The sequence below is a fragment of the Oncorhynchus keta genome, chromosome 17 (assembly GCF_023373465.1).
Source record: "Oncorhynchus keta strain PuntledgeMale-10-30-2019 chromosome 17, Oket_V2, whole genome shotgun sequence".
NCBI lineage: Eukaryota > Metazoa > Chordata > Actinopteri > Salmoniformes > Salmonidae > Oncorhynchus > Oncorhynchus keta.
In genome coordinates this window covers 32,626,814-32,651,839 of record NC_068437.1, presented here as the reverse complement: position 1 = coordinate 32,651,839, position 25,026 = coordinate 32,626,814, and the positions used below count along the sequence as shown (strand labels likewise).

General features: G+C 44.6%; 2 protein-coding genes across 2 annotated transcripts in view; both read right to left on the bottom strand.

Annotated features, from left to right (window-relative positions):
• The window catches only part of fbxl13 (F-box and leucine-rich repeat protein 13), a 38,389-nt gene extending 27,148 nt beyond the window's left edge, over window positions 1-11,241 (bottom strand). The window contains exons 1-6 of the mRNA XM_035789591.2: window positions 11,057-11,241; window positions 10,755-10,861; window positions 10,077-10,170; window positions 9,741-9,808; window positions 1,991-2,145; window positions 1,158-1,267 (exon numbers count right to left, since the gene is read on the bottom strand). Of these exons, the coding sequence (XP_035645484.1) occupies window positions 1,158-1,267; window positions 1,991-2,145; window positions 9,741-9,808; window positions 10,077-10,170; window positions 10,755-10,861; window positions 11,057-11,131 (609 nt within the window). The 5' untranslated portion in view covers window positions 11,132-11,241. The remainder of the gene's footprint in view (window positions 1-1,157; window positions 1,268-1,990; window positions 2,146-9,740; window positions 9,809-10,076; window positions 10,171-10,754; window positions 10,862-11,056) is intronic.
• A 2,112-nt stretch (window positions 11,242-13,353) lies between these two features.
• On the bottom strand, window positions 13,354-21,951 carry LOC118395728 (zona pellucida sperm-binding protein 4-like). The gene is made up of 8 exons (XM_035789590.2): window positions 20,362-21,951; window positions 19,896-20,083; window positions 19,527-19,624; window positions 18,982-19,142; window positions 17,365-17,557; window positions 15,283-15,436; window positions 14,867-14,939; window positions 13,354-14,568 (listed from the first exon to the last, which is right to left on the bottom strand). Exons 1-8 carry the CDS (start codon window positions 20,924-20,926, stop codon window positions 14,471-14,473), a joined length of 1,530 nt encoding a protein of 509 aa, XP_035645483.1. The 5' UTR covers window positions 20,927-21,951; the 3' UTR covers window positions 13,354-14,470.
• Between the last annotated feature and the right edge of the window lie 3,075 nt (window positions 21,952-25,026).

Genomic DNA, 25,026 nt, shown 5'->3' with positions numbered 1-25,026 from the left:
GCAACTGCTCCGCCCTCAACCGTAAGGCTCTCCAGAGGGTAGTGAGGTCTGCACAACGCATCACCGGGGGCAAACTACCTGCCCTCCAGGACACCTACACCACCCGATGTTACAGGAAGGCCATAAAGATCATCAAGGATATCAACCACCCGAGCCACTGCCTGTTCACCCCGTTATCATCCAGAAGGCGAGGTCAGTACAGGTGCATCAAAGCTGGGACCGAGAGACTGAAAAACAGCTTCTATCTCAAGGCCATCAGACTGTTAAACAGCCACCACTAACATTGAGTGGCTGCTGCCAACACACTGACACTGACTCAACTCCAGCCACTTTAATAATGGGAACTGATGGGAAATGATGTAAAATATATCACTAGCCACTTTAAACAATGCTACCTTATATAATGTTACTTACCCTACATTATTCATCTCATATGCATACGTATATACTGTACTCTATATCATCGACTGCATCCTTATGTAATACATGTATCATTAGCCACTTTAACTATGCCACTTTGTTTACATACTCATATGTATATACTGTACTCGATACCATCTACTGTATCTTGCCTATGCTGCTCTGTACCATCACTCATTCATATATCCTGATGTACATATTCTTTATCCCCTTACACTGTGTATAAGACAGTAGTTTTGGAATTGTTAGTTAGATTACTTGTTGGTTATTACTGCATTGTTGGAACTAGAAGCACAAGCATTTCGCTACACTCGCATTAACATCTGCTAACCATGTGTATGTGACAAATAAAATTTGATTTGGATAGCTAACTCTGGTAGATCTGCTTTTAGTTATTTTGCACCTTATGTGTGGAATGATCTACAAATAGGAATAATTGTACCCTCTAAGGCTGTTAGGAGACCATTTTACTGAAGAAGGTGTTGTTTTTTATGATTGTGTTTTGCTTTTCATGTATTGAGCATAATAATGTGTATTTGAATGTTAATATTGATGTGTAATTTAATGGGTATATTGTATTTTGATGTGTATTGTTGTTGTGCTAAACAGGGCCCGTCTGGAAAAGAGACCTTGGTCTCAACACTGACACAAAGTCAAAATAAAGGTTACATTTTAAAAATCAAATTATTAATTGGTATACCGTAAATACTAATCAGATGAATCTTGTCTAGTCATACCTCAAAGTACTCCTTTGTCCGTTTTGAGTCCTGCACCACATAGCGCCAAGCACCTATGACAATCTTACAGTGGATAGCATTCCACACTCGCTGGATCTTCTTCATGGCATCTAAGAGGAAAACACACAAGCATCATACATGTCCTGCATGAAAATGTGAATAATATACTGTCGAAAAATGATATATTTGTGGATTTTTTTTTTTGTAGAAACATGGATGTTGCAATTGTATTTTATGCCAACACTTTAACACAATAAGCATAACTGAGTCACTGACACCCAAGGGAAAAATGATCTGTATACAGTCATTCATAATGCAAAACATCCTGACAGCTTTTTAAAAGACAACAGTCATGATACAGAGTACTATAAATAGTCATAGTTAGTCAAAGCATAAATCAGTTAAACTAACAGCAGAGACTAGTCTGGATATATAGTATTAGCTAATGACTTTCAGCTGACCCACTTAACATAACTGACCAAAAACAAGCCATGCTGTTTTCAGAACTATGTTCTCATACTGTATTCTGAAGCTTTGCAAAAGTCAGGAGATTCACATGGATACTAAAGCATAACTTAGTTGTTTTTTTTCTGTACTGAAGCACATGAATAAACTGAGGTCAGACAAGTAATGCTCTGACAGTAATGCATAAATATGCATTAGAGTCATAGATAGGCCTACAGTTTGGTAAACTATTTTAACCAAAATTTAAATATATTTTAAGGTGCCAAAATGGCACCCATTAATATTCCAGATGCTTAAACTGTACTTTCCCTACAACTCTTTAGGCTATATCAATGACTCTGCAACACATGCCAATAGTAGTTGCCTACCGTTCTGCCTTCTCTTGCAGACCTGTACCCACTCCACCCACTTGCAGAGTGCGACCCTCAGGCCCCTCTGTATGTAGTGCCTCTCAGCTGTCTCCATCTTCAGCGTCAACTCCCTGGCCTCCTTCCGCTTATTCCAGATGAACCTTTTCCACGCCCTGCCGGCGCCCACAAAACACAACCATCATTAATTCAGTGAGCTGGCAGGTAGGACTGATCCTGTACACCTTCATTCATTCAGCAGGGCAGAACATGAACCAAGGACGTTTTCATTCAATAGGGGTAAGAATAGACCTACAGTATATGTGCCTCAGTTATATCTTGTTGAATTGAAGTCTTTGATTGTTCTATACAGTATATTTATATCTGCAACACCTTAAAAGGTTTCACATCCTCAATGAGCTATTCCCCCCAGATAATCAGCTATTCAGAAAGCAGCATATGTTTCCTAGACAAAAGCTGTCAGTGATACTAAATACTGATATCATCCTCCCAGGGCCTGTACTACCTGCAACAGTAGGAGGTGAAAGGAAATACAGAGTACAGTGTCCCAGCTAACCCCCCAGCTTGTTCACCACACAGCTTGTTCATCACACATCTTAAGTTGTTGGTCACCACTCTTCATAGACAAAAGTGTGTGTTAATAAAATTAGAATTATTAACTGTCAACTGCATTGTAGGCCTATTTTTTAAACAGTATCTAAGCTTCATATTGATGTCTAAGCTGATGATTTACTTTGGAACTGACTAATCAATTGGAAGAGTGGTGTTCTATTGGTGCTTTCAAGACAACTGAGAACTCCCCCCAAAACACGAGGTCATATCATGACATCAGTGATCTTCAGGAAGATGCCAGAGATGTTCCTAGTTTAATTTGGTCAATGAGGTCAATGAGAGAATGCCGAATTTGGTCGATAAAAAAATGGAATTGCTTATTTGATAAAATAGAAGCTTCTTAGTGGTTAGGTTTTTTACGAAAGCACTGATATAAGTGGACGCACGTGGCATTTCTGAAACTTTGAAAAAAACGATTTTATAATCAGACTTGTGCCTGTTTTTAACACACGGAAAAAAATTGTGGACAGATGTGTTGTTCACACAAATCAAATCAAATTTAATTTGTCACATGCCGAATGCAACAGTGAAATGCTTACTTACAAGCCCTTAACCAACAATGCAGTTTTAAGAAAATCCCCCCCAAAAAAGTAAGAGATAAGAATAACAAATAATTAAAGAGCAGCAGTAAATAACTATAGGAGGGCTATATACAGGGGGTACCGGCACAGAGTCAATGTGCGGGGGCACTGTTGTCGAGGTAATTGGGGTAATTATGTACATGTCAGTAGAGTAATCAGTGGCTATACAAAGAAAATAACAGAGAGTGGCAGCAGCGTGGGGGGAAGGGGGGGCAATTCAAATAGTCTGGGTAGCCATTTGACTAGATGTTCAGGAGTCTTATGGCTTGGGGGTAGAAGATGTTTAGAAGCCTCTTGGACCTAGACTTGGTGCTCTGGTAGCGCTTGCCATGCAGTAGCAGAGAGAAAAGTCTATGACTACAGTGGCTGGAGTCTTTGACAATATTCAAATCAAATCAAATTTTATTTGTCACATACACATGGTTAGCAGATGTTAATGCGAGTGTAGTGAAATGCTTGTGCTTCTAGTTCCGAAAATGCAGTGATAACCAACTAGTAATCTCACTAACAATTCCAAAACTACTGTCTTATACACAGTGTAAGGGGATAAAGAATATGTACATAAGGATATATGAATGAGTGATGGTACAGGGCAGCATACAGTAGATGGTATCGAGTACAGTATATACATATGAGATGAGTATGTAGACAAAGTAAACAAAGTGGCATAGTTAAAGTGGCTAGTGATACATGTATTACATAAGAATGCAGTCGATGATATAGAGTACAGTATATACGTATGCATATGAGATGAATAATGTAGGGTAAGTAACATTATATAAGGTAGCATTGTTTAAAGTGGCTAGTGATATATTTACATAATTTCCCATCAATTCCCATTATTAAAGTGGCTGGAGTTGGGTCAGTGTCAATGACAGTGTGTTGGCAGCAGCCACTCAATGTTAGTGGTGGCTGTTTAACAGTCTGATGGCCTTGAGATAGAAGCTGTTTTTCAGTCTCTCGGTCCCAGCTTTGATGCACCTGTACTGACCTCGCCTTCTGGATGATCTTTATGGCCTTCCTGTAACATCGGGTGGTGTAGGTGTCCTGGAGGGCAGGTAGTTTGCCCCCGGTGATGCGTTGTGCAGACCTCACTACTCTCTGGAGAGCCTTACGGTTGAGGGCGGAGCAGTTGCCGTACCAGGCGGTGATACAGCCTGCCAGGATGCTCTCGATTGTGCATCTGTAGACGTTTGTGAGTGCTTTTGGTGACAAGCCGAATTTCTTCAGCCTCCTGAGGTTGAAGAGGCGCTGCTGCGCCTTCTTCACGACGCTGTCAGTGTGAGTGGACCAATTCAGTTTGTCTGTGATGTGTATGCCGAGGAACTTAAAACTTGCTACCCTCTCCACTACTGTTCCATCGATATGGATAGGGGGGTGTTCCCTCTGCTGTTTCCTGAAGTCCACAATCATCTCCTTAGTTTTGTTGACGTTCGAGTGTGAGGTTATTTTCCTGACACCACACTCCGAGGGCCCTCACCTCCTTCCTGTAGGCCCTCTCGTCGTTGTTGGTAATCAAGCCTACCACTGTTGTGTCGTCCGCAAACTTGATGATTGAGTTGGAGGCGTGCGTGGCCACGCAGTCGTGGGTGAACAGGGAGTACAGGAGAGGGCTCAGAACGCACCCTTGTGGGGCCCCCGTGTTGAGGATCAGCGGGGAGGAGATGTTGTTGCCTACCCTCACCACCTGGGGGCGGCCCGTCAGGAAGTCCAGTACCCAGTTGCACAGGGCGGGGTCGAGACCCAGGGTCTCGAGCTTGATGACGAGCTTGGAGGGTACTATGGTGTTGAATGCCGAGCTGTAGTCGATGAACAGCATTCTCACATAGGTATTCCTCTTGTCCAGGTGGGTTAGGGCAGTGTGCAGTGTGGTTGAGATTGCATCGTCTGTGGACCTATTTTGGCGGTAAGCAAATTGGAGTGGGTCTAGGGTGTCAGGTAGGGTGGAGGTGATATGGTCCTTGACTAGTCTCTCAAAGCACTTCATGATGACGGAAGTGAGTGCTACGGGGCGGTAGTCGTTTAGCTCAGTTACCTTAGCTTTCTTGGGAACAGGAACAATGGTGGCCCTCTTGAAGCATGTGGGAACAGCAGACTGGTATAGGGATTGATTGAATATGTCCGTAAACACACCGGCCAGCTGGTCTGCGCATGCTCTGAGGGCGCGGCTGGGGATGCCGTCTGGGCATGCAGCCCTGCGAGGGTTAACACGTTTAAATGTCTTACTCACCTCGGCTGCAGTGAAGGAGAGACCGCATGTTTTCTTTGCAGGCCGTGTCAGTGGCACTGTATTGTCCTCAAAGCGGGCAAAAAAGTTATTTAGTCTGCCTGGGAGCAAGACATCCTGGTCCGTGACTGGGCTTGGTTTCTTCTTGTAGTCCGTGATTGACTGTAGACCCTGCCACATGCCTCTTGTGTCTGAGCCGTTGAATTGAGATTCTACTTTGTCTCTGTACTGACGCTTAGCTTGTTTAATAGCCTTGCGGAGGGAATAGCTGCACTGTTTGTATTCGGTCATGTTACCAGACACCTTGTCCTGATTAAAAGCAGTGGTTCGCGCTTTCAGTTTCACGCGAATGCTGCCATCAATCCACGGTTTCTGGTTAGGGAATGTTTTTATCATTGCTATGGGAACGACACCGCCTGGTTTAGAGGTCCTGGATGGCAGGAAGCTTGGCCCAGTGATGTACTGGGCCGTACGCACTACCCTCTGTAGTGCCTTGCGGTCGGAGTCCGAGCAGATGCCATACCAGGCAGTGATGCAACCATGCTCTCGATGGTGCAGCTGTAGAATCTTTTGAGGATCTGAGGACCCATGCCAAATCTTTTCAGTCTCCTGATGGGGAATAGGCTTTGTCAGGCCCTCTTCACGACTGTCTTAGTGTGTTTGGACCATGATAGTTTGTTGGTGATGTAGACACCAAGGAACTTGAAGCTCTCAACCTACTCCACTGCAGCCCCGTCAATGAGAATGGGGGCGTGCTGGGTCCTCCTTTTCCTGTAGTCCACAATCATCTCCTTTGTCTTGATCACGTTGAGGGTGAAGTTAATATCCTGGCACCACACGGCCAGGTCTCTGACCTCCTCCCATATAGGCTGTCTCATCGTTGTTGGTGATCAGGCCTACTACCACTGTTGTGTCATCGGCAAACTTGATGACGGTGTTGGAGTCGTGCCTGCCATGCAGTCATGAGTGAACAGGGAGTTCAAGAGGGGACTGAGCACGCACCCCTGAGGGGCCCCTGTGTTGAGGATCAGCGAGGCAGATTTGTTGTTACCTACCCTTACCATCTGGGGGCGACCCGTCAGGAAGTCCAGGATCCAGTCGCAGAGGTAGGTGTTTAAACCCAGGGTCTTTAGCTTTGAGGGCGCTATGGTGTTGAACGCTGAGCTGTAGTCAATGAATAACATTCTCACATAGGTGTTCCTTTTGTCCAGGTGGGAAAGGGCAGTGTTGAGTGCAATAGAGATTGCATCATCTGTGGATCTGTTGGGGCGGTATGCAAATTGGAGTGGGTCAATGGTTTCGGGGATAGTGTTGTTGTGAGCCATGACCAGCCTTTCAAAGCACTTCATGGCTAGTTGGCTACAGACGTGAGTGCTACGGGTCGGTAGTCATTTAGGCAGGTTACCTTAGTGTTCTTAGGCACAGGGACTATGGTGGTCTGCTTGAAACATGTTGGTATTACAGACTCAGTCAGAGACAGGTTGAAAATGTCAGTGAAGACATTTGCCAGTTGGTCATCGCATGCTCGGAGTACACGTCCTGGTAATCCGTCTGGCCCTGTGGCCTTATTAATGTTGATGTGAGTAAGACCTGTTTAAAGGTCTTACTCACATCAGCTACGGAGAGCGTGATACAATGCTGTGTCCATCTCTATGTGTCACACCCATATTGATCAGGGCTAACTTTGTTCCTGCCCAAAAAGTCGAGAATTCTGTCCCGTTTGGTGATAAGCATGTCTTGCATATTGACCTGAATAGCATAACGACCTTGATAATATTAGACTCAACCTTACACCCTGTGTATGTCCTTAGGAATCCCTTTTCTGCGTGGATATCCATTCAGTACACATCTATGGAGGTCTACGGAGCACCTTATGTGCAGTGTAGAACGTCAGAACATCTGCTTTCTCAGCCACTGCCTGTCACCAAGGGAGTACCCCAAGGCTCGATACTAGGCCCCACGCTCTTCTCAATTTACATAAACAACATAGCTCAGGGAGTAGGAAGCTCTCTCATCCATGTAAATGCAGATACAGTCTTATACTCAGCTGGCCCTCCCCATAAAACGCTCTACAACAAAGCTTTCTTTGTGTCCAACAAGCTTTCTCTTCCCTTAACCTTGTTCTGAACACCTCCAAAACAAAGGTCATGTGGTTTGGTAAGAAGAATGCCCCTCTCCACAGGTGTGATTACTTCCGCTGAGGGTTTAGAGCTTGAGGTAGTCACCTCATACAAGTACTTGGGGTTATGGCTAGATGGTACACTGTTCTTCTCTCAGCACATACCAAAGCTACAAGCTAAAGTTAAATCTAGACTTGGGTTTCCTCTATCGTAATCGCTCTTCTTTCACCCCAGCTGCCAAACTAACCCTAATTCAGATGACCATCCTACTCATGCTAGATTACGGAGATGTAATTTATAGATCGGCAGGTAAGGGTGCTCTCGACCAGCTAGATGTTCTTTACCATTCGGCCATCAGATTTGCCGCCAATGCTCCTTATAGGACACATCACTGCACTCTATACTCCTCTGTAAACGGGTCATCTCTGTATACCCGTCACAAGATCCACTGGTTGATGCTCTTAGGCCTTACTCCCTCCTATCTGAGATATCTACTGCAGCCCTCATCACATACAACACCCGTTCTGCGAGTCACAATCTGTTAAAGGTCCCCAAAGCACACACACCCCTGGTTCACTCGTCTTTTCAGTTCGCTGCAGCTAGCAACTGGAACGAGCTGCAACAAACACTCAAACTGGACAGTTTTATTTAAATATTTTCATTCAAAGACTCAATCATGGACACTCTTACTGACAGTTGTGGCTGCTTTGTGTGATGTATTGTTGTCTCTACCTTCTTGCCCTTTGTGCTGTTGTCTATGCCCAATAATGTTTGTACCATGTTTTGTGCTGCCACCATGTTGTGCTGCTGCCATGTTGTGTTGCTATCATGTTGTCATGTTGTGTTGCTACCATACTGTGTTGTCATGTGTTCCTGCCTTGCTATGTTGCCTTGTCGTGATGTGTATTTTGTCCTATATTTTTTGTATTTATTTATTATCTTTATCCCAGCCCCTGTCCCCTTTGTTCTTGACTGCCTTGCCTCGTTAAAAAAAAGGTAAAATAAATCAAATTGAAAATTAGAGATGCCTCAGGCCTCTTGAAATCTAGAGGCTTCTCAGGGCCTGGTTCAGACTCTGGCTCTGCAGACACCAGCTACCAGTCCAGTGGAAGGAAACCATCCCCCAGCTTTGTCTCTATGCAGAGAGAACCTGTCCACCCAATCCCAGGAATCTGGGCAGTTCACACAACTTGTCTCCACTCCAACTGAACCAAGGCCAATGCCCAAGGGTGGAACTGTCACAAGCGAGTATGAGTTAAGAGAAACTGTGGAGCAGGTCAACTACCCCAGTCACTCCAGTGTTTATGGGGATCATGTTTCTAGCCATTCTGGCTCTGCCCAGATCGGAATCTCTGCACGGCATGAGCCCAATGAGTTCATACCAGCTCTCTCCAGCACCTTTGTTCTAGAGCCTGAACATGCTAGCACTGGTAATGATGTCCAAACTCCCTACAATCCTTTACATGATAGGCAAGCACTTAGTAACATTGTCAAGGATGTCAGTGTCGCAACCATTCATGATTTAAAACAATTTGTGAAGTCTATGAGGAACACCTTTTTTACGCCAGGTAGATATTTCCAAAAAACCTTGGACACTGTGTATTCAGCTGCCAAGGCAAATATCCCAAACTATCCATGTCCCTATTGAGAAAGGGCTTGCTCAAAATGGCTTCAGTTCAACCCAGAGTTTGAGAGAGCCAGCCTACAGCCTCATGAGCCTGTCCAAAGCCCAATTGCAAGGACACAGTCCCTGATCCTATAATCTCTACCCAAGGTCCAGCCTCTCCTAGTGGTTATGGCAGTAAAGGCCCTAATTCTGTTCCCTTGTATCATTCTAACCAAGTCCCTGCAGGAGAATCTGTTTCAAAGAGCTATGGAAGTCTTTGTAATTCTGGCTCAAGATTTAGAAATGATGGTGGTGCCTATAACAGTTTTGATGTCCAGAGTGAACAAATCCCTAATGTCAAGCATCCATTCAAAGTGTCTCAAACTGGCTATGCCCCTACAGTACAAAGGCCTTTCCCTTCCAGTTCTTCCTCCAGACAGGATGGACAAGCTTTGTCTTCCAACAGTGGTGGCTACCAGAGTGCCCCAAGACTCAACCCCCCTCGCCCATCCATCCTCTCGGTATCCCAACTAAACATGGTTCTCAAAATGGGACACCATTTTTGTATTCAATAGGTGAGCTTTAGATAACAGGGGTTACTTACTTGAAGCACATATTTGTTAAATTTATTCTGTAACAGGAGTAGGCCTTCTCAAACAAATGGGAGAGAAACTGTTGAGGGAAGGAAAGATGTAAAGGTGAGATCATTTTCAAAATGTTCATGTACAGCATGTATGTAGAAAACCACTAAACCTTACCAACCAAAACAAACTGCAAATGCATCCAACAACTTTGTAAAGCCACAAGCTTGATGTAGTCATTGAGTGCAATGAATATGGGACCAAATTCTAAACTTCTGACTACTTTAATACAGTATAAGTGAATTTGTCCAAATACTTATGACTTGTTCAACGAAAAGTGCTTTTATTTATACATTTACCAGTGTATCATCTCGTTTCCCAAAGATGTCATGCACCATGCTTCCTGCCAGTGAGGTCACGGCAACTTGTTCTGGATCATCAACACATGTATGCCTAGAGACAGTGCTTTGTTAACATTTTCTGCAATTCACTGCAGCTTTTATCAACCTGGTATCATAAAGTTTTGAGTTTAGCTTTGATTCTAAATTCTAATCCCTCTTGCATTTCAAACATGGCAATGAAAATATCACTGTCATCATACTCAGACCAAACTGCATTCATTGTGCTGTGGGCCTTGCACTGCAGTGTTCAGGAGTGTTGATAAGTAAAGCAAGTGGGTACCCAAATTGAACCTTTATCAATCCATCAATCAATTGTATTTATAAAGCCCTTTTTACATCAGCAGATGTCACCCCAAACAGCAAGCAATGCAGATGTTGAAGCACAGTGGCTAAGAAAAACTCCCTAGAAAGGCAGAAACCTAGGAAGAAACCTAGAGAGGAACCAGGCTGAGGGGTGGCCAGTTCTGGTTGTGCCGGGAAATATTTCATTTTTGAAAATAATAAAATGCACATGTGCAGTGACTTACTCCCTACACCGTTTTTCAGAAAGTGGACGTTTTGAGATGTTTTTATATATAGGTCACAACCATTTTATATAGACCATTCAGAAGTAGGATACTGTAACAGGTTACTCACCAATCAATCTCAGCAGTGTCCCGGTTTTCCTGAATAGACACAATCTTCCTTTCCAGAAAATGTAATGGACTTTCAGGACACGACACACATAAACCTGTTAATAATGCCTGTTGAAACACAACACGAGTATTGTACATATTACGGGACAATTGTAGCTATATAACGTTAGCTAATTAAGTTAACTACCAACTGCTATATGGCTCTTTAACTCGCTAACGTTAGCTACTGTAGCTAGCTAGCTATTTTATGTTAGGGTCACGAGAGTTGGCATGGCAAAATGTGTGACATTGTAAAAGTCTCACCTGAAATATTTGGGGCAAGGAATGCTGCAGTATATATTCCCTCAACGCCGGGTCAGCATTTTGTAAAGAAGCCATATCAAAACTCCATCCCAAAGTAGGTAATATAACGTTAACTAGCTAAATAGAAAATTATCAAAATATTTGTCAACACAGAAGTTTGCAAGCAGGCCCCGGTCTGTTCTCTGATTGGACACTTCCATGTACAGTTTACCGTTACCTAGTAACCAATATTCCATGTTGTGGGGGGTGTACGGAAAAATCTCATCTGGGTCCTTGGGATGTCCGAACTCTGACCTAACCCTACTGAAGTTGACATTTAAAACGGTTAAAGTGGAATTGACATATATGCAAATATGAAACAAACAGACAGTCATAATATCAGTCAAATGTGACATTCCTAGTTATGCTACAAAAACAACTTTATTTAAAATGTTTTCAAAATAGGTTCTATTTGACTCAAAATTCCATGACATACAGTAAGGCATTGTTGCTAGAATAGATGGATGCGGTTCAATGCATAATTCATATTTTGGTAGTCTAAAAATATTGCCATCAGGTTGTAAATCATAGCTTGCCTGGTACGTTGTTTTCTGCCTCCACGGGATGCAGTTTCTTACAATAACTCAATATTATGATGCAGTTTCTTACAACAACTCAATATGTTGAACAAAAACTGACTACTGTAACTAATGTTGGGAATGTCGATACAATCAAACTAGCAAGGACAATGATCACAAGTCAGTCATAACGTGGCTGAAAGGCAAGCGTATGTGTCAAACACAAGTCCTGCAGGCCGAATAGGACGCATAAGCGAGTCAACAGTTGAGTCATCTACGCTCACATCTGTGAATTCAATTTCAATTAATCTGCTTTACTTTGTCCTGCTTACAAAAAAACTTGCAACAAAGCGCCATGCAAAGGAGAAACATGCAGGCCTATTACAGCAACATTTGAGAAGTAGCCTAGGCTGGCTACTCAACTACAAGACATTTTGAGTGCACCATACAGCAATGCTGCATTCAACCCACCGGCGGTCCATCAAGTGCAAAAACATGTTTTAAGTTAAAATGTTACGACAACCTATAGCTACGTTTTTCTGAATGGTTACCAGGAGGAAATGGGAGGGTCATGCTTTTTAAATTTCAGTAGGGGAAGAGTTTAGTATTGTAATTGACCCTCGACATTAGTGTGGTCTCAATAACATGATCCATAGCATATACCAGCCATTCACAAAGACGCTGGTGCGTGGAGGAATACTTGTCGGTCTGCAGCACATTTGTCTTGAATATTATTGAGTTTTTTTGTGCTCTGCGGCATATTTGACTTGAACAAATACTTATAGTAGGCCTATTTGAGCAATGCGCTGAACTATTGTATGCCGTGGTAAACAAATGGTGTTGCCATGACTAAGTATAGCTTCACCAAACACACACACATACACCAGCTAGCCCTCGCTGGAATTGTTTCAAATAGCAGCTGCCTGCCAAAATCGGTCTGTATATTATATTATAATTTAATAATAATAATTATAATACTATATTGTAACGACCCTGGGTTTATAATCGCGGAAATCGACTCTGCCGCACGAGCATCCTTTTGCGGCACAGTCGATAGCGCGCCGTACCTCGGGCTAGAAGATCGAGGGTTCGAGACCTGTGTAACGGCTAGCTAGTTAGCGGTGGGTGGTGCGAGCTAAATAGCGTTTCAATCGGCGACGTCACTTGCTCTGAGACCTTGAGGTCGTGGTTCCCCTTGCTGCAAGGACCGCGGTTTTTGTGGAGCGATGGGTAACGATGCTTCGTGTGTGACTGTTGTTGTTGTGTGCAGAGGGTCCCTGGTTTGCGCCCGGGTATGGGCGAGGGGACGGTCTAAAGTTATACTGTTACACCTGCACCTTACAAAAGTATGTGGATACCCCTTCAAATGAGTGGATTCGACTATTTCAACCAAACCCGTTGCTGACAGGTGTATAAAATCGAGTACACAGCCATCCAATCTCCATAGACAAACATGGGAAGTAGAATGGTCTTACTGAAGAGCTCAGTGTCATGTGATGCCACCTTTTCAACAAGTGTTTGTCAAATTTCTCGTCTGCTAGAGCTGCTCTCGGCAATTGTAAGTGCTGTTATTGTGAAGTGGAAACGTCTAGGAGCAACATGGCTCAGCCATGAAGTGGTAGGTCACACAAGCTCACTGAACGGGACTGTCGAGTGCTGAAGCGCATAGCACGTCTGTCCTCGGCAGCAACACTCACTACCGAGTTCCAAACTTCCTCTGGAAGCAACGTCAGCACAGTAACTGTTCGTTGGGAGCTTAATGAAATGGATTTCCATGATCCAGCAGCCGAACACAAGCCTAAGATCACCATGCACAATGCCAAGCGTCAGCTGGAGTGGTGTAAAGCTCACCGCCATTGATCTCTGGAGCAGTGGAAACGTGTTCTCTGGCGTGATAAATCACACTTCACCATTTGGCAGTCCAACGGACAAATCTGGATTTGGAGGATGCCAGGAGAATGCTACCTGCCCCAATGCATAGTGCCAACTGTAAAGTTTGGTGGAGGAGGAATAATGGTCTGGGGCTGTTTTTCATGGTTCGGGGTAGGCCCCTTAGTTCCAGTGAAAGGAAATCTTAACGCTACAGCACACAGTGACATTCTTGACAATTCTGTGCTTCCAACTTTGTGGCAGCAGTTTGGGGAAGGCCCTTTCCTGTTCCAGCATGACAATGCCCTCATGCACAAAGCGAGGTCCATACAGAAATGGTTTGTCAAGATTGCAGTGGAAGCTCTTGACTGGCCTGCACAGAGCCCTGACCTCAACCATATCGAACACCTTTGGGATGAATTGGAACGCAAACTACGAGCTCGGCCTAATCGCCCAACATCAATGTCGACCTCACTAATGCTCTTGTGGCTGAATGGAAGTCCCTGCAGCAATGTTCCAACATCTAGTGGAAACCTTCCTAGAAGAGTGGAGGCTGTTATAGCAGCAAAGGGGGGACCAACTCCATATTAATGCCTATGATTTTGGAATGAGATGTTCAACGAGAAGGTGTCCACATACTTTTGGTCATGTAGTATTGATACCAACAGTATCACCCCCTTGTGTAAAGCTTATTTACTACAGTACAGTTATTCAGGAAATATTTATTTTGATTATGACTAAGCCCTCTAGTGTTGAAGCTGGGAATTGGTTCAAAGCCAGCATATTATCAGGGCCCTGCCTCAGTTTCTCTGACCAAGTGAGGGGAAAAGGTTTGAAGGTTTTTCGCTGACCACAAAGTCCCCAACACACAACAAAAGTTTTGTAACTTAACCTTTTCATAACTCTTTCCACAAAAAAAGCAATGAGATGTCTCATCTTTTATTGTCCAGTCAGACCATATACATGAGGAGCATATAACACATTTGATTTAAGCATAAAAACGTGGGTCAATCATGATGACTTTTTGACTGGAAACCACAACATCTGCTTTAGTCTTCTTTTGGCCTTGAGCAGAAAGATCTCTCCCTGAAGAGAAAAGACAGTCAGACCACAGACAAAGACTCCAAACTAAAGATTCAAATAAACCACTCTCCAGTGGAGGCTGCTGAGTGTAGGACATAATAATGTCTGGAATGGAGCAAATAGAATGGCATCAAATGCATAGAAACCATGTGTTTGATACCATTCCACTAATTCTGCTCCAGCCATTACCACGAGCCCATCCTCCGCAATTAACGTGCCACCAACCCCATGTGACAAAAACACACTCCAAACTGTTGCACAGTGTAAACATGACAGCCTGGTCCTTATGCGCACCACTCACTTTGCCTGTTGCACCTTTGTTCACAGGAGCCTGCTAGAGCGTGGCACACTGTTGCACTACAGTGGATGTACACCTGGTGAGACAGAAATGAAATCAGCTACATCTCTGGAGCTGGTCGACAGAGCCTTGTCTACATTGATTTGTACCATGGTTATGTCTATATCTATTTTAGGTATTCCTTCACCTGATTGTGATGTTTTTATTTATGTTTAAAGCACTATAGGTGTATGAGGAAGCATTCTACAATATGTATAAAATAGGTACATGTTCAAGCAATATGGTAATAGCTACACATTGGTCTAGGGGATGTTCGGTGGAATCTTAACCATCATCTTTACATCTATGCAACACTTTCAGATCTACACAAGTGTCTCTATGGGTTCTGATGTGATTTAGGATTGAACCGCATTCATTACGTTCTCCTGCAGGGGGACCATAGATGTCGGATCTACAAAGGTGAACATCTTGAAGAGGAAGCGCTTGTAGTGGGAGAAGAATTCTCCCGGAGGGAAATAGGAGCTGTCCGAGCGGATGGGCACGGTCAGGTAACGGTCATCCTGGTAGGGACACCTGGGGGGAGATAAACGCACAGAGAGAGAGAGAGAGTCATGGTGTGTAGCACCAGAGACCAGCTAGGACAGAAACTGGGGGGAAATGGATCAATCAGAGTACTATATCGTTCACAAACTTCAAAAAGAATAGCTGGAGTTAGAAGTTTATTTAAATTACTTGCTTTTAATTTTGAACACACACACATACATACATACATACATACATACATACATACATACATACATACATACATACATATATATATACACACAGTGGGGCAAAAAAGTATTATATATATATATATACAGTGGGGCAAAAAAGTATTTAGTCAGCCACCAATTGTGCAAGTTCTCCCACTTAAAAAGATGAGGCCTGTAATTTTCATCATAGGCACACTTCAACTATGACAGACAAAATGAGAAGAAGAAAGAAATCAGAAAATCACATTGTAGGATTTTAAATGAATTTATTTGCTAATTATGGTGGAAAATAAGTATTTGGTCACCTACAAACAAGCAAGATTTCTGGCTCTCACAGACTTGTAACTTCTTCTTTAAGAGGCTCCTCTGTCCTCCACTCGTTACCTGTATTAATGCCACCTGTTTGAACTTGTTATCAGTATAAAAGACACCTGTTCACAACCTCAAACAGTCACACTCCAAACTCCACTATGGCCAAGACCAAAGAGCTGTCAAAGGACACCAGAAACAAAATTGTAGACCTGCACCAGGCTGGGAAGACTGAATCTGCAATCGGTAAGCAGCTTGGTTTGAAGAAATCAACTGTGGGAGCAATTATTAGGAAATGGAAGACATACAAGACCACTGATAATCTCCCTCAATCTGGGGCTCCATGCAAGATCTCACCCCGTGCGGTCAAAATGATCACAAGAACGGTGAGCAAAAATCCCAGAACCACACGGGGGGGACCTCGTAAATGACCTGCAGAGAGCTGGGACCAAAGTAACAAAGCCTACCATCAGTAACACACTACGCCGCCAGGGACTCAAATCCTGCAGTGCCAGACGTGTCCCCCTGCTTAAGCCAGTACATGTCCAGACCCGTCTGAAGTTTGCGAGAGAGCATTTGGATGATCCAGAAGAAGATTGGGAGAATGTCATATGGTCAGATGAAACCAAAATATAACTTTTTGGTAAAAACTCAACTCGTCGTGTTTGGAGGACAAAGAATGCTGAGTTGCACCCAAAGAACACCATACCTACTGTGAAGCATGGGGGTGGAAACATCATGCTTTGGGGCTGTTTTTCTGCAAAAGGACCAGGACGACTGATCCATGTAAAGGAAAGAATGAATGGGGCCATGTATCGTGAAATTTTGAGTGAAAACCTCCTTCCATCAGCAAGGGCATTGAAGATGAAACATGGCTGGGTCTTTCAGCATGACAATGATCCCAAACACACCGCCCGGGCAATGAAGGAGTGGCTTCGTAAGAAGCATTTCAAGGTCCTGGAGTGGCCTAGACAGTCTCCAGATCTCAACCCCTTAGAAAATCTTTGGAGGGAGTTGAAAGTCCGTGTTACCCAGCAACAGCCCCAAAACATCACTGCTCTAGAGGAGATCTGCATGGATGAATGGGCCAAAATACCAGCAACAGTGTGTGAAAACCTTATGAAGACTTACAGAAAACGTTTGACCTCTGTCATTGCCAACAAAGGGTATATAAAAGTATTGAGAAACTTTTGTTATTGACCAAATACTTACTTTCCACCATAATTTGCAAATACATAAAAAAAACCCTACAATGTGATTTTCTGGATTTTGTTTTTCATTTTGTCTGTCATAGTTGAAGTGTACCTATGATGAAAATTACAGGCCTCTCATATTTTTAAGTGGGAGAACTTGCACAATTGGTGGCTGACTAAATAGTTTTTTGCCCCACTGTATATATATAACGCAAAGTTTAAAAAGTATGGAGTATTTAGTTACCCATTAACTAGAAGGTCCCACCGGGGCAGACTTTCACCTGTGGGGTATGTGTTGGCCCAGCACTGCTCCAGTATCAGGACAACATTGGGATCTGTCATCCCCAGGATGCGAACCTCAGCGTACACGGGATCCCTGAGGACCTTGGTGACAGGGTAGTCTGCCACCGTGTAGTAAGAGGTGTATGCTTCTTGCACTGTGGAGGAAAATCACATTGGTAGTGGATGAGTTCACCTTAAAATAGACTGTAAATCACTTAAACCACCATGCACTTGGAAAAGTGATAATTTCTCCATCATCATTAGGTTCATATCAGGCGTTCTCCCTTTATACTTTTTAAAAGTATGTATATATACATTGTCTTGTTGGAAGACAAATCTCCGTCCCAGTCTCAGGTCTTTTGCAGACTCCATCAGGTCTTCTTCCAGAATGGTCCTGTATTTGGCTCCATCCATCTTCCCATCAATTTTAACCATCTTCCCTGTCCCTGCTGAAGAAAAGCAGGCCCAAACCATGATGCTGCCACCACCATGTTTGACAGTGGGGATGGTGTGTTCAGGGTGATGAGCTGTGTTGCTTTTACGCCAAACATAACGTTTTGCATTGTTGCCAAAATGTTAAATTTTGGTTTCATCTGACCAGAGCACCTTTTTCCACATGTTTGGTGTGTCTCCCAGGTGGCCTGTGGCAAACTTTAAACAACACTTTTTATGGATATCTTTAAGAAATGGCTTTCTTCTTGCCACTCTTCCATGAAGGCCAGATTTGTGCAATATACGACTGATTGTTGTTCTATGGACAGAGTCTCCCACCTCAGCTGTAGATCTCTGCAGTTCATCCAGAGTGATCATGGGCCTCTTGGTTGCATCTCTGATCAGTCTTCTCCTTGTATGAGCTGAAAGTTTAGAGGGACGGCCAGGTCTTGGTAGATTTGCAGTGGTCTAATACTCCTTCCATTTCAATATTATCGCTTGCACAGTGCTCCTTGGGATGTTTAAAGCTTGGGAAATCTTTTGTATCCAAATCCGGCTTTAAACTTCTTCACAACAGTATCTCGGACCTGCCTGGTGTGTTCCTTGTTCTTCATGATGCTCTCTGCGCTTTTAACGGACCTCTGAGACTATCACAGTGCAGGTGCATTTATACAGAGACTTGATTACACACAGGTGGATTGTATTTATCATCATTAGTCATTTAGGTCAACATTGGATCATTCAGAGATCCTCACTGAACTTCTGGAGAGAGTTTGCTGCACTGAAAGTAAAGGGGCTGAATAATTTAGCACGCCCAATTTTTCAGTTTTTGATTTGTTAAATTCTTTTGAAATATCCAATAAATGTCGTTCCACTTCATGATTGTGTCCCACTTGTTGTTGATTCTTCACAAAAAAATACAGTTTTATATCTTTATGTTTGAAGCATGAAAAAAGGTTGCAAAGTTCAAGGGGGCCGAATACTTTCGCAAGGCACTGTATACTTCATATTTTAGTAAAAAAAAAAAAATACAATACAAAAATATTAAGTGTTGCAGAAAACCTGAACACCTGGTGAAAACTCACATGAACTCTGACCGTATACCTCATATCAGATACACAGGAACAATATCAAAACTATGACTTACTTTCATCACATCCCTTGGAGAGACAACGTCCATTGGCCAGTCGGAGCTCCACATTGAGAACTGCATCAACACTGACCACTGGGTTGGGGTTTGGATACGTTCTCACCTCGATAATCAGTGTCTCAACGGAAGTCCCAGTATACCGACACTGGAAGAGCAGGCTGAGAATAAAGCAATATATTCAGAGCTATCAGAGAGACATCACATATCACCACTTTTTCTTTTTTTTTTTTTTTTTGGGGGGGGGGGGGGTATAACACGTTATATAACAGGTATAACAAGTTATGAGGCAGTAATGAGGTTATGAGCATGTACCCTCAAGCTTATAATCATCTCATAATGGTCCTGACTAAATACCAGCCATTGTAAGTCAGTTGAAATGTTGTTGCATAGAGAGAAGAACAAATGATTTACATTATGAATGCCATATACACTTTAATAACTTAAAAACACTGTATATATACATATGAATGTTTATTTTTTAATATTTTTTTTACCTTTATTTAATTGGGCATGACACCCCATTTTAGGCAAAGATCACCTACTCATAGTGGCTGTCCCTGGTAATGTCGCCGAAGGGTCCATTCCCCACTACATATGAAGAATACATCCTGTTCTCATAGACAATAGTATCAGGTTCCTCCTGCAGACAGACCATGCATCACATTGTAGAAATAAAAAGTAGAAATAAGTACTTTCTAACTCATTATATAGCCACGGGATAGTCAACCTTCCTCCAGAAGAGCTACTGGGTAAGTAAGCTTTTAATCCTGCCCTGTTTTAACAAACTCCATTCTTCTAATCCGCTGTTTATTAGGACCTCGATTATCTGAATTTGGTGCTAGAGCAACACAGTAACTCTCTGGTTAAGATGCAGTATCATTGTACTGAAACCAAACCCTGGCCATACGTACCGTCAGCACAGTTCCACATTCAGTAACTTTGAACTGGTAGATGGCAAAGGCAGATGTAGTGCCGACAGGGGTGCAGTGGGCTCCGTTTGCCCCTAGCAGGCTGATGGAATCTAGCTCAAGTTTGGGCAGAGTGGCATCTCTGGAAACCACCACCACAAACTGGCCATCCTTGGTACACTGGACAGTCACTGGTGATAAGGAGCATAGGAGAAACATGAAGTTAGTAGTCCTAATTGCTGAGTAAACTGGAGCATTTTGGTGCATGTTGATTGTTGGATACAAAATGGCCATATCTAAGTGGGTAAGTGAAATTGTTGAGAGTGAAGAGTTCACAATTCAATTACTAGTTTTCTGGTAAAGAGAAACATACTAGTTTCTCTGAGGGGGCAAAACATTAAGTAAAATCGCACTGTTACAACTTGAGAGTGAGAGTTCTAGAGTAAAATGAGCATGGTCTGACACCTACCTGTTTTCCCGTAGAAGCACATCCGTCCATCAAAACAGCAGCTGATGGCCTGGCATTGGGCAGCATTAATGCCAGAAAGTCCACACAACACCTTGTCCTTGTCCACAACCTCACAGGTCTGTGTTGGTATGTGTTGGGGTATGTTTTGGGCAGGCTTCTGAAGAAAGGGTTGAGCAGGTCTCTGAGGAAGGGTTTGGGCAGGCCTCTGAGGAAAGGGTTGGGCAGGCCACTGAGGAAGTGGTTGGGCAGGCCTCTGAGGAAGGGGTTGGGCAGGCCTCTGAGGAAGGGGTTGGGCAGGCCTCTGAGGAAGGGGTTGGGCAGGCCACTGAGGAAGGGGTTGGGCAGGCCTCTGAGGAAGGGGTTGGGCAGGCCTCTGAGGAAGGGGTTGGGCAGGCCTCTGAGGAAGGGGTTGGGTAGGCCACTGAGGAAGAGGTTCAGCAGGCCTTGGAGGAAGGGGTTGGGCAGGGTTCTGAGGGAGTTGGAAAGGCCACTTCAATTGAGCGTCACACAGACAGCCAAGCATGGCCACTGCTACGAGACAAACAACACTCCACTGCAAGTCCATGGATTCAGAACAAGAGACAATCCGAGGAACCCACAAGGCTCACTGTGCCACTTGTTGCTGCTTTTATACATAGTGGGGTGTGTTGAACTGTTGAAAAGTCCCACCTCCTTGGCTGACCAATCATTCACATCCAGTTCGGAGGAATCAAGGCTTTCCACACTCTGAAGTCCCAAACATTTATTGACAAACGCAATGTTCAGGTCACGTAGATCTCTGACATGCCTTTGACCAAAGTTGAAGGTCTTTGTGACCGTAACATTGTATTTGTTAACAAATGTTTATTTTGCAGGTACACACGGTGTGCAGAACTACACTCAATAAGTAAACATTTTATAAATAATAATAGACACAAATGTATCTATTGTATTCGATTTCTAATATAGATAAATATATTGCCACCCTTTCACTTTTCTTAAATAATTCCCTATTTCTTCAAAAATAAGTTGACATTTAAAAAAACTTCAGTCTAGACATGTTGTTATTGGATTGTCAGCATTGCAGAACCACCAGAAAATGCTTCTTGTTGCCATCAATGAGCTTGCTGCACCTGTCTAATGGCAATTTGTCCCACTCTTCAGCCACTCTTCAAACTGCTCTAATTCTTCAATGTTTGAGTGGTCCCTTCCACTAACTACTGTTTTCAGATCTCATACACAAAATCTGAAGAACATATGAACATCCAGGTACTTCTTTTCAGGTACTGGAGTTATCTGTGAAAAATATCTCACCATAGGTTTTTGATGGGATTCTGATATGAACTCATCGCTGGCCGCTCCAGAACAGTCCAGTGTTAATTGTTTAACCATTCCTGTTGTTTATTGATGTGTGTTTGTGTTTTTGTCCTGATGGAAGACCCACAACCTTCAACAGACACCCACTAGTTTACCAAAAACGCATTGATAATCTACTACGTCTTTCACATGTTCAAGGTCCTCAGTACCAGAGGAAGCAAAACAACCCCACAGCATTATCAAACCTCCCCATGTTTGATTGTAGGGAGGGTGTTCTTTTCTTTTAAAGCTTCATTTGGTCATCTGTAAACATAGCACTGATCTGTATTGCCAAATAGCTCTAATTTTGTTTCAGTGGTCCACAGAACATTTTCACAGGATTTAGACTTGTTTAGGTGGGCTTTTGCAAAGTTCATTGTGGTTTCTCGTGTCTCTTTCAGTAGTACAGTGCCTTGCGAAAGTATTCGGCCCCTTTGAACTTTGCGACCTTTTGCCACATTTCAGGCTTCAAACAAAGATATAAAACTGTATTTTTTTGTGAAGAATCAACAACAAGTGGGACACAATCATGAAGTGGAACGACATTTATTGGATATTTCAAAAGAATTTAACAAATCAAAAACTGAAAAATTGGGTGTTGTCACGAGTCCGACCGAGGGTGTTTCCCCTTCCCGGGCGGTTGGCGCTCGGCGGTCGTCGTCACCGGCCTATTAGCTGCCACTGATTGTTTTTCCTCTCCCTCCTTGTATGTTTAGTGGTAGCACCTGTTCATGATTAATCAAGTAATTAGTTTGTCTTTATTAGACAGCCGGCCCGCCTGGTTGTTGTGCGGGATTATTGCAGTGTAACCTTCAGCTCTGTTGTTAGAAGTACGTGTTAGTGCCTGGTCGTTGCTTTTTCCGTTGTACATTCTCTTTCCCTGTGTTTGGGGCCGTTACTATTGTGAGCACCCTGGGATGCGTTGGCGCTATTAAAGACGCACAGCTTTGCACTCACTGTCTCCTGCGTTTGACTCCACACACCTACGACACCTGAAGTTTTACAGAATCCCGCACCTAAATCAAATCGAATGGAGTCAGCAGGAGCAGCAGCCAACCCTCTCCCATCGATGGAGGAACGGGTTCTCCACCACACCACCATTCTCCATCGGATCGGATCCGCGATGGATCAAGTGATGGAGAGAATGGACCGATGGGAGAGGAGTGGTCTCCTCTCTCCACCTTCGGCACCCCGACTCCGGTCTCCCCATCACTCGACTCCAGCACCCTTCGTCTGACGCTACCGAGGGCTTATGATGGAGCGGCGGCGGGTTGCCAGGGGTTTCTGCTTCAGCTGGAGCTATACCTGGCCACCGTTAGACCCACTCCCTCAGGAGCGGAGAGGGTGAGTGTCCTCATCTCCTGCCTCACGGGTCGTGCTCTGGAGTGGGCGAACGCAGTCTGGAATGGCCCAGACTCAGCGCGGGAGCACTACCCAGAGTTTTCCTGCCGCTTCCGTGCCGTATTTGATCACCCTATAGACGGCCGAGCGGTGGGAGAACGACTTGTTCATCTCAGGCAGGAGAGGAGGAGCGCCCAGGATTACGCGCTGGAGTTCCGGACCTTGGCAGCCGGATCTGGGTGGAACGACAGGGCCCTTATGGACCACTACAGGTGTGGTCTCCGAGAGGACGTCCGCCGGGAGTTAGCGTGTCGGGACACCACTCTGTCACTGGATCAGCTGATTGACATGTCCATTCGACTGGACAATCTGCTGGCTGCCCGCGGGCGTTCAGAGAGGGTCCTGTGCGTTCCACCACCCAGTCCCTCCGCTCCCATTCCGATGGAGTTGGGAGGGGCTGCGCCGAGGGGTACCGGAGGAGGAGGCCTTCCCTGCACCAACTGTGGTCGGAGAGGACACACGTCTGATCGGTGCTGGGGGTCCGTCTGGGAGTAGAGATGGCAGGCGGAACGCTTCTCGGTCACCCCAGGTGAGTCAGCATCAGACTCACCCAGAATCCCTTGTTGGCCATATGTTTGTCTTAATCTCTTTCCTTCACTTTTTTCCCTCTTCCCAGCATAGGGCGCTAGTCGATTCAGGCGCAGCTGGGAACTTTATGGATCGCGGACTCGCCCTTAAGTTAGGGGTTCCGCTGGTGCCGATAGATTCTCCTTTCCCCGTGCACTCCCTAGATAGCCGGCCATTAGGGTCAGGGATGGTCGGGAGACCACGGTCCCACTGGACATGGTGACGCAGGGGAATCATAGGGAGCGTATCAGTTTTTTTATTATTGATTCGCCTGCGTTTCCAGTGGTGCTGGGGACTCCTGGCTGGCCCGGCACAATCCTAAAATTTCGTGGAGACAAGGGGTTCTCCAGGGGTGGTCAGAGGAGTGTTCTGGAAGGTGTTTGGGAGTTTCCATCGGTGCCACGTCGGTGGAGAGTCCAGACCAGGGTTCCACGGTGTGCATTCCCCCGAGTATGCCGATTTGGCAATCGCTTTCAGTAAAGTGAAAGCGACTAAATTACCACCTTATCGACCGGGAAGGGATTGTACGATAGATCTCCAGGTAGACGCTGCGCTTCCCAAGAGTCATGTGTACCCGCTGTCCCAGGAGGAGACGTTGGCAATGGAGACATATGTCGCGGAGTCGCTGGGACAGGGGTACATTCGGCCCTCCATTTCACCCGTCTCCTCGAGTTTCTTTTTGTGAGGAAAAAGGAGGGAGGTTTGCGTCCGTGTATCGATTATAGAGGTCTAAACGCCATCACAGTGGGGTATAGTTACCCTCTACCTCTCATCGCTACGGCGGTGGAATCGTTCCACGGAGCGCAGTTCTTCACAAAACTGGATCTCAGGAGCGCGTATAGTCTGGTGCGTATTCGGAAGGGAGACGAGTGGAAAACCGCATTTAGTACTACATCCGGCCACTATGAGTACCTCGTCATGCCGTATGGGTTAAAGAATGCTCCAGCCGTTTTCCAATCCTTTGTAGACGAGATTCTCAGGGACCTGTGCGGTCAGGGGTGGTTGTTTATATCGATGACATTCTGATCTACTCGGCCACTCACACCGCGCATGTGTCTCTGGTGCGCAAAGTGCTTGGAAGACTGCTGGAGCATGACCTATACGTCAAGGCTGAGAAATGCGTGTTCTCTAAACGAGCCGTCTCTTTTCTGGGATATCGCATTTCCACCTCGGGGGTGGTGATGGAGGGTGAACGCATTAGGGCCGTGCGTAATTGGCCGACTCCAACCACGGTAAAGGAGGTGCAGCGGTTTTTGGGTTTTGCCAACTACTACCGGAGGTTTATCCGGGGTTTTGGCCAGATAGCGGCTCCCATTACCTCACTGCTGAGGGGGGGCCCGGTGCGATTGCAGTGGTCAGCAC